This window comes from Cupressus sempervirens, chromosome 6, assembly GCF_028749045.1.
Source record: "Cupressus sempervirens isolate cs-2001-9-10 chromosome 6, ASM2874904v1, whole genome shotgun sequence".
Lineage (NCBI taxonomy): Eukaryota > Viridiplantae > Streptophyta > Pinopsida > Cupressales > Cupressaceae > Cupressus > Cupressus sempervirens.
Window position 1 is genome coordinate 18,254,728 of NC_143123.1, and position 12,732 is coordinate 18,267,459.

The 12,732-nt window shown below is 36.1% G+C and overlaps 1 protein-coding gene across 12 annotated transcripts in view; it reads right to left on the reverse strand.

Annotated features, from left to right (window-relative positions):
- Positions 1-318: 318 nt before the first annotated feature.
- Positions 319-12,732, reverse strand: part of LOC149550839 (uncharacterized) — a 30,857-nt gene continuing 18,443 nt past the window's right edge. For 2 of the 12 annotated variants that reach the window (XM_089786413.1, XM_089786415.1), the window contains 18 exons: positions 5,160-5,189; positions 5,009-5,071; positions 4,401-4,473; positions 4,127-4,275; positions 3,795-3,860; positions 3,530-3,604; positions 3,045-3,153; positions 2,904-2,950; positions 2,745-2,802; positions 2,483-2,532; positions 2,256-2,312; positions 2,096-2,148; positions 1,691-1,885; positions 1,410-1,568; positions 1,269-1,296; positions 951-1,070; positions 772-837; positions 319-663 (listed from right to left, as the gene is read on the reverse strand). In XM_089786413.1, coding sequence (XP_089642539.1) covers positions 634-663; positions 772-837; positions 951-1,070; positions 1,269-1,296; positions 1,410-1,568; positions 1,691-1,885; positions 2,096-2,148; positions 2,256-2,312; positions 2,483-2,532; positions 2,745-2,802; positions 2,904-2,950; positions 3,045-3,153; positions 3,530-3,604; positions 3,795-3,860; positions 4,127-4,210 — 1,197 coding nt within the window. In that variant the 5' untranslated portion in view covers positions 4,211-4,275; positions 4,401-4,473; positions 5,009-5,071; positions 5,160-5,189 and the 3' untranslated portion in view covers positions 319-633. Of the gene's footprint in view, positions 664-771; positions 838-950; positions 1,071-1,268; positions 1,297-1,409; positions 1,572-1,690; positions 1,886-2,095; positions 2,149-2,255; positions 2,313-2,482; positions 2,533-2,744; positions 2,803-2,903; positions 2,951-3,044; positions 3,154-3,529; positions 3,605-3,794; positions 3,861-4,126; positions 4,276-4,388; positions 4,617-5,008; positions 5,072-5,159; positions 5,190-12,732 lie in introns of those variants that run through there. The other 10 variants (XM_089786411.1, XM_089786407.1, XM_089786412.1 and 7 more) reach the window with 10 other exon arrangements.

Sequence of the window (12,732 nt, forward strand, 5' to 3'; positions counted from 1 at the left end):
ACTTTCGCAAGAGCGTGCCAGCTTTAATGATGACAAAACCCAGAGGACGTCCCCAAGCCATGTGAAGAGTGTAGACCACATTTGAAAATACCCTTCAAAATACTTCACTACTAAAGGGAACATTTTACCAGAAACAGACAGACATTGCAGGAAAACATAAATGTGCTCACAAACCACATAATTTTCTCAACTGCAGAAAGATCCACAGAATACATTTTATTATATAATAGAACATGCAGAAAGTTATACCGATACATAGTACCACCAACCATTTTTTGAATACAAATCAATATATGTCAGGAAAAATATGCGTGCACATAATCCACAAAAATATCAAAATTATGATAAAACCTGCAGAAGGATCCTCTGGATATATCTAATTACAATAATATGTAAAGAGAGTTCCACTGATGAAGAGTAACATCCAACCATTTTGAATACAAATGAAGATATTGGAGGAAGACATAATTTACACAGAAGTCGAAAAATCTTGGTTATAATAAATCCTACAGAAAATTCCACTGAATACAGATACCCTAATTAATTAAGCCTATCCCCTCTAGAAAAGTATGATTGCTCACGTCCCCTGAATCTATAATATAAAAAATAAATGATTTTCAACCTCCATGCAGATCATGAAGAATCCCGGCCAGGAGATATTCCCTGTATTCAATGCGTTATAATAAGTCAGATGATATCTGCAGCAAGATCAAAATATATATAACAGAATTACCAGATGTAATTCTCGGTCAAAAATATTATAGTGCTTACATTATCTTCAGATCTTGGACTCAGACTGTGTACACTTGGACCTTCACTACCACTGTGTGACTTCTTCTGCATGCAATGGAAAAAGTTACCATCGTTAATGATTTCCTTCAACTGAATCCTAACTGTAATCTATAGAGGAGATCATTAACCTACACACGAGTTTTAACATATTCACGTACCGATGGATATCGAGGATCTGAACCAGAACGGGAGCGTGATGGACTAGCACTTTGCTTTTTACTAAAATGTTTGCTAAAACTCGGGCTTTGACTTCTGCTTCGGCTTCGTGAAAATGCTCTCTACAGTGTTTTTAAACAAATCAACTCAAATAAGAAGCAGCATAAAGTTGTGCAAATTACAGAAACGAGACTGACTAAAATGTATTTTATATTTTTAAAGTATATTCCAACTTCAGTTTTCATTTCAAATATTGTAAGCTTAAAATTTTAACACTCGGGAGACAAATTGAATTAAAAGAAGTCACAATTATCTCATACCGTTGGAGATTGTGAACATGATCTTGACCTGAAAAATATTCATCAAATATAAAGTTAAAATGGACTTTGAAAAAAGATATTAGAAGATGACAAGATAAATAAGTGTAGATTAGAACCATACATTAATAGAGATTATAATACCTGGAAGGAGAACAGGAACGGGAACGTGATGGCAACCGTGATGGTGACTGTGATACTGAACGTGAAACAGACTTGTGCCTAGGAGAGTATGAACCAGATGGGGACTTTGAGACAGATCTCGATCGTGAACGTGAATTAGCATATGGGCTTCTGGAGCGACTGCTAATATTATCAAAGAAAACCATTCAACAATAAGTAAAATTCAGACAAGGTTACCCCGTCAAAAGCAACGAAAGTTGATAATATCTGAAAATAAATTATGGCGAGCCCTCATTGGTCACCTTCCACTATAGCTCCTACGATAACCATAGCTGCGGCTGTCACTTCGACTACGGCTACGTCTATAACTGGGGCTTCGATTTCTGCCATAACTGCGACCACGATATCCTCGCCTGTCATTATCATAGCTTGGACTTCTGCTATAACTGCGACCACGATATCCTCTCCTGTAATCATAACTTGGACTTCGGCTATAACTGTAAGAGTACAATTTGTAAACACCTTACCAAAATTCTTGACATAAACAAGGATGCAGCAGTGACTCAAATGGAACTTGTAAATCCGATGAAACTCAATGACAGATTTCATGCACCAATTAATTTTTCACAAAGCAGAACAAACCAGTTGCAAATTTCCCACTTTTCTGCTTGCAAAACAAATTTAACACCCAAAAGTCAAAGCAATACCTGCGACTCCGACTCTGGGAATAGCTACTATGATACCCTCTATCTTCTTTAACCTTCATCAAGTAATGAAACTTATTAAGAATTGAAGTTTATGTGAGAACTCGGTATATATTCCACAGTAATGTAAGAATCTCAGCATATGATATCCAGTATAACACACCCTTATGTATGAACGAGAGAAAGGATTACGGAACTCTGAATCATCAAGCTTCCTTATCTGTGAAAGAGAACACAAAAAAAAAAAAAATTATTGACCACCAAAAGCAAAATGAAAGCATACAATCATTAAAAAGAATATGCAGATTTAGTAAAAAATTATGATGCATACAAAAATAGAAAAATCTGCCATCACCGCAACAAATGTAAAGAACAAAGAACAAAGCATACCGCATACTTCATATCTTCATAGGTTGTATAGTCCACAACCCCCACAGTACCTATCAAAGAAACCATTAATGTGTCAATTTAAATCAAAATACTAGAAATTCATTTGATTAGAGGAAACTGTAAACATTAGAAACAAAGCTAGTGATACGTGAATTTGTTTTTCTGCAAAGAGTAGAAACCAAAAATATGATCCTTGTTGATCATGGACCATTAAAGTTTAAATGGATTAAAATATCTACAAATCAAGCCATCAAAAACTTACCACTTCTTTTGCGATATACTTCAGCAAAGCATACATCACCAGCTCGTCGCATGTGATCCTACAAGTTTGAATGTAAGCAACAAATAAAATTATCAAGCACTATTATATCAGTTCAAAACTAAAGTTATCTTAGACAATAAAAGTTAAAACAGAGAATACCTTCAAATCTTGCCAAGATGCAGAAGAAGGTAATCCATAAACGAGAACTGCAAAGACAAAAGAAAATCACATCATACAATGATGGAAAACTAGAAAATAGGTATAATATTCTCCAAAATCTCATCCACGTCAGTTAATTACCTCGGTATCCAGAGCGTCTGTATGTACTACTTGAACGACTGCCAGAATAGTAGCTACCACTGTCATAAATGTCAACAGATGACGCACGTCCTCCACGGGCAATCTCAACCTGTAGCAAGGAAAAATTAATTTGAACGTAAATTTTAATTGCTTATGAGTTATGAGTTACTCCTCTTGGCCATGTGTCAATGTCTGGGATAATCTGTATCTAATTTCATAAAGTTCTTAATATCCAATATTTCAGTGACCGTCAGTGGTGTATTGAAGTGTGAGCCTTCATGTCTAATATATCAGTTTTCATATCGGGGTCATCACAAAAGAGTAAAAGAACAGAATAGAACCTCTTATAAACATACATGTTGTAACGCAAGTGGTAAAGGGTAAGAATGGGCAGGAAGAAAACCATGGTATTATTTCAACAGATTAATCAAGCTACCAATAAACTAATTAACCAATTATAGTATGCGATTTAATTGTAAAATTACCCGAAGCCTGTGTCCATCAAACTTGTAACCATCGCGGCCCCTGATTGCATCCTCAGCATCTCGAGCATCCTCAAACTGCCAAAAGAAGGATAGTATAATTTGCTTCAATTAAACATTAATCTAAGCTAAGACCAAAAGCACAAAATTGACAACCCATGATCTAACACCTCCCAACTTTCAAGTGAGTTCAAGATGTCCACTTGGAAATACGGCAATAAAACAAATATTTCTAACCTTTAAGGTGTCAAAATCAAATTGAAAATACCTCCACGAAGCAATAACCAGGTGGTCGAGGTGGTAGCTTCAAATCAATATCTATAATGCGTCCATACTACGATAGAATAGAAACAATATTATTCATAATAAAAAATAGACCAATACAATCCACAAAAATTACTTCATAAGTGAAAAAAAACTATCTCACAGAATTCATTCATAATAAAAAATAGGCTAATACAATCCACAAAAATTACTTCATAAGTGAAAAAAAACCTATCTCACAGAATTCATACTAGAGGAGCAAATTGGCTAAAATAAGGTGCCAATAATTTCAACTAAAAATTGAAATCAAACTGCAGGTACTTGTCACCAACACACCTTGTAAAAGAGGTCCTCAATTTCACCCTTTGTTACATCCCCTGGAAGATTGCCAACATAAATAGTGCAGTTTGATCTTCTCATGGTGACTTATTGGAGATGGACAATTTCTCTTTGCTAACAGAAGCAGAAAATTTATTATATTTATGCTGCAGAGGACAACAAACATTATCATATTCAAAATTGTATCAACCAAGGAAATAATGTGCAATCCATGGATAATATTCTGCGACTTGCAGTTGACTTGATAAAAGGAGCATGCCATAAGTCAAACCAAGGACAATTTTGGTCCGAATGAAGCCCCGCGAGCTCCATGGCTCCCATCCTTTGCTCCATGAGCTCCTCCTCTATAAGGGAAAACAAATCAAAGACCAAATGCCATTTGACCTGATTAAACATATTCTTACACCCAGAAAAATCCAAAACTTCACAAACATGTGGACTAAACTTGGTGCACCAAACAACTTTGCTACAGCTAAATCCTAATTTGCGAGATATTGACTGGGTTTATTCAATGTTTATTGAATTGGAAGATTTTATTTATATAAAGAATCAAAACACTTTAAAAGTGATCTCAAGCCTGTAAAGCACTTGACACAACGACATCATTGACGAACCCAACAAAAGAAGTTCATGCTTTAAATGAATAAAAAATTAGGGAAGCAAACAAATTGTCAATCCAAATGAAAATACACTAGATATTTCTATCAAACATTCTAGATTCTTAAGCATTTGTTAAGGCTACGACCATGGGAGCACTCCAGAAATGAGAAGTTAAAAGAGTTTAGTCTATAATAATAAAATGAATCACATACAATTAGATAAATGTGACACATCAATAACATTGAATGTTTTTATCATCCGGACATTGAAAATTCTCACCATCACTAACAATTGAATCCCACTGTTCTCACAACGCGACTAAAGAAGGTATAGAATGCCCCTCTAAAACACAAAATAAGCATCCATTACAAATACTTCAATCTCAATATCTTTTAAAAGAGGGAACAAACAAAACAGTCCCATGACTAACCTGACAAAACAAAGCAGCCTGAGACCTCAACTACACGAGCAACAAAAACAAATTAATCACTGCCAATTTGATGCGGAAGATCAGAAGTAAACCATTTCCCCAATGCAAACAGAGAAAGGAATCATGCTACAATGAAAACAGGAAAAAAAAGAATACTAAACTCTAAGATTACTACAATCAATTTTGTTAACATTTAAATTCAACATTTAGTTATATCTAATTTATGAAAATACTTGTTTGAAGATATCCTCCAACAAAGGTAGACTAGTGCAGCAAAGCAAACATTCCAGTTTAACTTGTAAGACATAATTCAACTCAGTCCTGTGTTTTTGAATTATTAAGGACTTGACGCTGTATTAAAAAAGCTTAAGTTGCAAATAAAGATACAAGTGCATGAGTATGGTCCAATTGTTTGTTGCCTTAGGGCATGTGTATGTATATACAAAAAAAACTTAGTATACTATACTTCATTATTGATTAGTGCCAAAATCCAAAATGTTAGTGATAAAGACAAATATTAAATTCTAATTGATGATTAAATATTTAATAATATCTAGAAATCATTTTTTTATGACAGGCCACAGCAATGATAAGCTTCCAAAGGTGTTAGATGTGAGCATTAGCCAGCATTAAAAGGGGTATGCCTTTGAGTACACAAGGCTATAGCAAAGGCCAGATCCTCAATTATATAAATAGGCTATATAAGACCTTTTGTTGGAAGCTGGGTGGCCAATAAGGCATGGAAATGCCTTTTATGTGACATGGAAACTTAGCCTGCAACCATGCTTCTACAGCAGCCCGTTCTCTTTATTCCATGATAATATTGATGAATTGGCAAGTAGGAAGGTAAGATTATGCAACAAGTTCAGAAGAATTTGCATTTGGTTATAGATGATCTTGTCATCATTTCCGAGCAGCAACAAGACATAGCAGCTTGTCAGAGTTTGATAAAGATAAATATTAAATTCCAATTGATAGTTAAATATTTAGCACTATCTTGACTCCTCGTAATCAAATTTCTTATTCTTCTATGACAAGAGATCCCACTAACTAGTGTGGCTTTCGGAGTGGAGACCCAGATGGATTTAAGAGGCAGGCCACAGCAATGATAAGTTCACAAGCCTTTGGGTAGGCGATCCTCAATTATACAGATAGGCTATAGCAGACCTTTTGTTGGAAGCTGGGTGGCCAATCAGGCATAGGAATGCCTTTGATGTGAAACAGAATCTTAGCCCTGCAACCATGCTTCTACAGCAACCAGTTCTCTTTTATTGCATGATAATATTGATGGGATTAGCGAGTAGGAAGGAATGTTTATGCAACAAGTTTTGAAGAATATGCACTTGGTTATTGATGATCTTGTCAACATTTCCAAGCAGCAACGTGAAATAGCAGCTTGCCGGAATTTGAAGCATTCACACTCCAAGTGAGAGTCGAAAACAAAACTGGAGAAGAGTGCTGTGGTAGGGGATGAAGATTGGGAGTATCTTCCTCCAAAAATTCTGCAAGTGGCTATGATGCCAACAAAATTAGTCAATTATATTAAGTTATTAACCACTGAATGGATGATATGAATGCTGCATATGTAAGCATTGGCTAAGGAGATGAATATAGAATCAGCTGTGAATATTAGAAAGCTAATAGCAGAGATTTTGTTGGAACCTGGGTAGTCAAGTTGGCATAGGAAGCCTTTGATGTGACAGAGTCTTAACCAGAAAACATGCTCTATACAACAGCCAGATCTTTTTACCACATAACGATATGGATGGGATGTGCAAGTAAAGATTATGCAACAAGTTTGACGGCTCTGCATTTTGTGATCAATGATCTTATCAACAATTCCACAAATTAACATGAGATAGTGACTTGCATGAATTTGAAGCCGATCAGATGATGGGATGAGAATCTTGAGGAGTCTCTGTGATAATAGGAATTCATCTGTAAGCCCTGCCACCCTATTTAATATATGTTTTTGTTCTGAGTCAGAGAAGGCCGGTGTATTTTCAAATTTGCCGTCACTGCCTCTGAACGCAACCTATATAGAATTGCGAAAATGTAATTTGCTCCCTTTCATAAAACTTGTTGAACCTGATTTTAGAGATATTAAACAGCATTTCCTGGGGTTTTCCTGCCATTCCCATACCTGCACATTCAGGAAAAAGTTCAAATCAGCGTCATCTGGTTCCCTTTTACTCTCAATTTTTCAGAAGCCACCTCCCCGCACATAACCACATGGAGATGACAAGAATATCAAGGAGTCCCCTCCACTCCCACTGTTCCAGCCACCACAACACTAATTTCCAAAACCATCAGAGGTAGTTCCTGTTGCTTCAAAAGTTTATTATAATTAACAGCATAATTTCCTGCTGATGGCTGCTGTTTCTCTTCATTATCCTTATCCTGCTCACTCTCTCCTCTTCCCACCACACTGTTGCAAGATGAAAATATCTTGGCAACAATTCAATGAATCATCACACCAATCCAGAATCTATTTCTGTTAATGTGTTCATCATTAAGTGTTGACACATTTACAATAAATTTTTCAGCTTAAGTAATAGCAATTAAACTTTTCTTCTGCCTTCAATAATATAGAGGTAGATATTTTTTCAGAATATACAGTTCATGCGTGATAAGCTAAATATTTCTATTCTATACTTCCTTGTCCCAAAAACTACTCCCATTTAAATCTGCTGTGTCAGGTTCTCATATTAACTAGATGCTTGCTTGTGTTTAAACATATGAAATACAAGCTCCAACACTAACCATTTAATACATTACATTCTGCACTCAGTAGAATAATAGATCAAACTTACTACTATACATTTGTTATAATAACGTTTTGTCTTCTTCTTTAATTTGTCTGTGCCTTGTTCAGCACATTGATTTTGAACAAGGTCCTCATCATGTGCCTTACAAAGATGCCTTTAATGAGAACTTAATTTATGATGTGGATATGAGCAAAATCCACATGGTGCCAATTATGTCTCTTATGGCACATTGATAAACTAAAGATCTTAAAGAGTTAAACCAACCAAGCACCAAAGTCGAACCAAGTTATGCATATACGCATTACTCAAATTTGGTCTAGAGCTTATTATTACATTCTCTGCAACTTCCCATCTCAGAAACTTAAGAGAAACTTAAGAAAAACACTAAACGTTAAGAAGATGATTCATTTTGGTATAGGTCTATGCTTTTGTTTGGCCCTTTGAAAACTGGTCTAGAAAGCTAGTACGATTTCTTTTTGATCTAGTGCACTTCATGTTACCAGATTCCAGAACTGTCATGGTATTTTATTGGCAGCTTTTGATTGTCTTCCCGGGTTACTATTAGTAAAAAGAAAAACTCTGTAGTTCTCTGAGCATTAACCACAGCAGCCCAATTTGAATAAACAATCATTGGACCTTCCGCAAAGACTTCTGCCAACTGAGCGTAAATTTCATGGCACCTAAATTTAACATGTATCCATAGAGCAATAATTTTATATAATTAAAAACCTGAAAATCCATAATATATAGATTTCTTCCTAGTTTATTAGAAACATATTTAGCAATTAGTCTTTTAAAAAATAGATCTGCATTTCAAAGAACGCAGCAAACCATTAGAATTTCACTTAAAAAGAAAAGTTCAAAAATACAAAGCTTCAACCTAATGATTCAGAGATTGAATCTGGTCGTTTGCCCTGCTCTGCAACTAAATCCCACATTAGCACTTGAGGCAGCATCCCTTATGTGTGCAAGCAGTATCTCAACCAATCGCCAGGGGTGTTTGATTTGGGAAAAGTGTGGTTTATTTTAAGATAGATGACCCTCAAAATATTCTCATTAACCCTCTACTAAGAAGCCACCACTGGAGACACCAGGGAAAAATCATTAAGGCATTGGCAGTTGAGGAAGAAACTTTCCTGTCGACACCAAGTTTGTGGCCAGTCAGTAACCAAACGCAAAGCCCTCCAAAGACAATGGATGCAAAAGAGGTAAGGATTTCACTGATACCTCTCTCATTGTCAGACCGAATGTTCACATAGCTAATGCAATTAAAAATGAAAAAGGTTGATTAAAATAAATCACAGTTTTTTTAGCAGCTCGGGGTAGTTCTAAATTACCCTCTCATAGCTTTATGAATGATTGGATGTACAATGTTTGGAACAAGAGGTAAGGGTTTCAATTTACATACTGCAAAATGATTTGGAAGTGTTTATTTGTTTTTTTTTTCAAAAAAACCGTCAAAAATAAGTGATAAGAAGACAATTTTGGAATATTGGTTTCTTTGTTTTTAGGGCCATATCATGTTCCCCGAAAGCCAATAAAGATTATCTTGGCCTTTTTGTGGCCTAAATTGGTCATGATAAATATAGGTTTCCTTATCTATGGAATCTATTGCGAAGAACATTGGGATCTATTGGTAGGGTCATTAGGATGGAGTCAAACTCTCTTCTGCCGCATATGAATGTAATGCTTCTAGTTGCTATCTACGAGATAGACCTCCCAAAAGTTCTCAAAATTGAAATGGACATGGAAATTGTCATTTGCCCGAATAGAATTTCTAGGAGGATTAAATGCATACTTCCTATGTCAAAGGGAAGGGCATCACAGGTAGAGTTGTCCCATGTTGAGAGACAAAGTTAACCCTGATAGATCTATTGAAAAGGACTGAATGGTTGCAAATCCTAATGGAAAAACTTAAAAACTCCCAAAATCATTGAGGATGAAATTGTTCATACCCAAGTTTTTGAATCATAAAATCCTAAATGGTCAAGAGGCACAAAACTCCATTCCTATGGATGAGATGCATAGAGAATCTTTGACTAAGAAGCTTAGTGAACTTAAGGAAGCTCTTAGACGTCTTGCCCTAATAAGACTTCCATTCCTAATGATAGAACTCCAAATGCTCACGTTACCTCCTCAATCGGCCTCCCTAAAGGCAGGATTCTCAATGCACAAGAACTGGATGTAGAAAAATTGAGGCATTTATTAGATTATAGAAAGAGAGGTGAGACGATTGCCAAGAAGGGAGGTGTTCTTGGGTTAGGCCTAGGAGGAACGAGGATCAATGTTGAAGATGCACCAATCATGCTCTGTACCTCTGAGAAAATATCATCACAAATGGTGAGGTGACCCCAATCATTGATAAAGGTGTGCTAGTCCCTGAGGAAGGGAAAGGTAAAAAGGATCTCCAGCATGACTATAAGCATGTTGAAGGGGATAGTGGAGGAACTTGAAGCCATTAAGAATGCCTATGATTGTAATGATTGTATCTCCAACTACTCCCTCATTGCCATCCATATTGTTGTTACCTCTCATTCAAACCATATTATACCATGTCAATGACTCTAGCCACTTGAGCAATGGTGATGTGCTCTCCTCTAGAGATGTAGACATAAGACATGCTACTAAAGTCCAACCCATTTGTGCCCTTGACCTAGTGAAAGGAGCTGATTTGAACTAGGCTATAGTTTCATTTGAGTGTAGGCAAAATGTTCATATAGTGGGCAAAGTGTTGAAGGTTATAATTGCGTAAAAACTGTAATATCCCCTCTAATTATAGAATTTGATGTAAGATCACAATGGTCAAATATCTCTAATTGAAATTATTAAATTAATTGAATAGATTACAATTACTGAATATTTATGAATAAACCAATAATGTATTTATATAATAGGCAAGAGCCTACAACACAATGGTGAATTGTGAGCCTCTTATTAGAGAGGTCTTGGGTTCGACTCTACACGAGCTTAATAATTAATAATGAATCTTGTCTTCGGCCTCTTACCGATCAAAAAAAACTAATGTATTTATATAATTAATACAATATTATCAACCTTGTATTAATAAGTAAATATTAAAAACTAATCAATTAAATAAAAAAGTCAAACTAATAATAATAATATATTATTACAAATTCACTAAATGTATAATCAATACATAAACCAAAATATTATTAATCCCCAAGGAACGCCACCTTACCGATGGGGATAACATATATATATATATATATATATATACAAACTCAGCATTAAGAGTACCACCCCACAAGGAACACATAAGCAAACATATGCCAAGGTAAAATCCAACATGGTTGAACACATTGAATGAAAAGGACAAAAGGACGTATAGAAAGGCCAACATCATTGAGTTTGAAAAGAAGGCATTTAAAATGATGGATTGACCCCAAACATAATCAACATACATTATAATCCAAAAACAATACACATGGACACCACTTGAAAAGGAAAGGTAACAAAGATTACTTAAATACCATTTCCAACAAAGGAAAATAATAATTAGAAATATAAGGATATTGGTAAGACGTGTTAAGAGGGAAAAAGCCGAAATAGTAGGAGAGAGTATTAATGTCATCTTAGTTAAGTTGTTAACTATATAAGAAATTGGATTTGGAGGAGCGATGGCGAGTGGGAGCGGGAATGGTGAGAGTTTGGGTGGGAATAAGATTTTGAATTCCCTTGTACCTGGAGAACAATCTGGGAATCTCCCTGTCAAATCTGGGGATGCGGGTGATGGCAGGTTCCTAGCGGATGCGAGGGGGGCCAAGCAAAATAAAAAATGGTCTAGCTTGTTTGGGATTCGACCCATAGGAAAATTTGCTTTTCCACCAGTTAAAGACATTTCAGCGAAGGAGAAAGGTAAATTTTTTGTTGAGATTCCTGATCAGATTATTGATAGAAACATCTCTTGCATGGAGTCTACTCGAGTTGAGCATTTCATTGGTGCTCGACCTAATATTGAAGATGTGTGGGCTTTTGTGCGGAGAAAATATTGTTTGAAGGGTCAAGTGGATATTTCTGCTATGGCTAAAGGCTGTCTTTCTTTTTGTTTCTCTTGTGATGAGGATAAGAGAGATATTTTGTGTAGTAGTCCTTGGGTTATGGAGAAGCATACCATGCTTTTACAGAAATGTGCCCCCAATCTTTACTCCTTGGATGATTTAGCTATTCAAGCTCCTGTATGGGTGAAACTTCATGGTCTCCCTCTTGAGTTTTGGATGAAAGATGTATTCAAAAGCATAGCCAACACCTTCGGGGAACTTCTCTCTTTAGATCCGGTGACGATTTCTAGGAGGAGATTGAACTTTGCCAAGTTTTGTGTTGGAGTATCCCATGGGATAGACCTCCCGAAATCTATTGCTCTAAAATCTAAACTTGGGGTTTGGGACCAAAGGATTGAATATGAATCTATCCCTTTTGCTTGCTTCCATTGCAAGAAAGCGGGTCACTGGGCTAAGAAATGTCCTTTATTGAAAGGAAAAGCTAAAAAGAATGTTAAGAAGAGCAAGAAAATCTGGGTCAAAAAAGCCCAACCTAAAGAGACAAGGGCGGGAGTCGAGGGGCCTGTTCCCCCTAAGGACATTGCCCATGTGGATAGTTGCAGTTCTTCAGTGGGGGAAAAGAAAGATCTATCTAAAGAGTCTGCTGTGGTGACAGTTGAGGTACTTTCTCCTACTAAGAACCAAGCTCATTGGAAATCTCCAAGGAAGGTCATAAGGAAGTTGTGGGGCCTGTTCCTTCAAAGGACCTTGCTCATTTGGATAGAAGAAGCACTTTAGTAGGGGAAA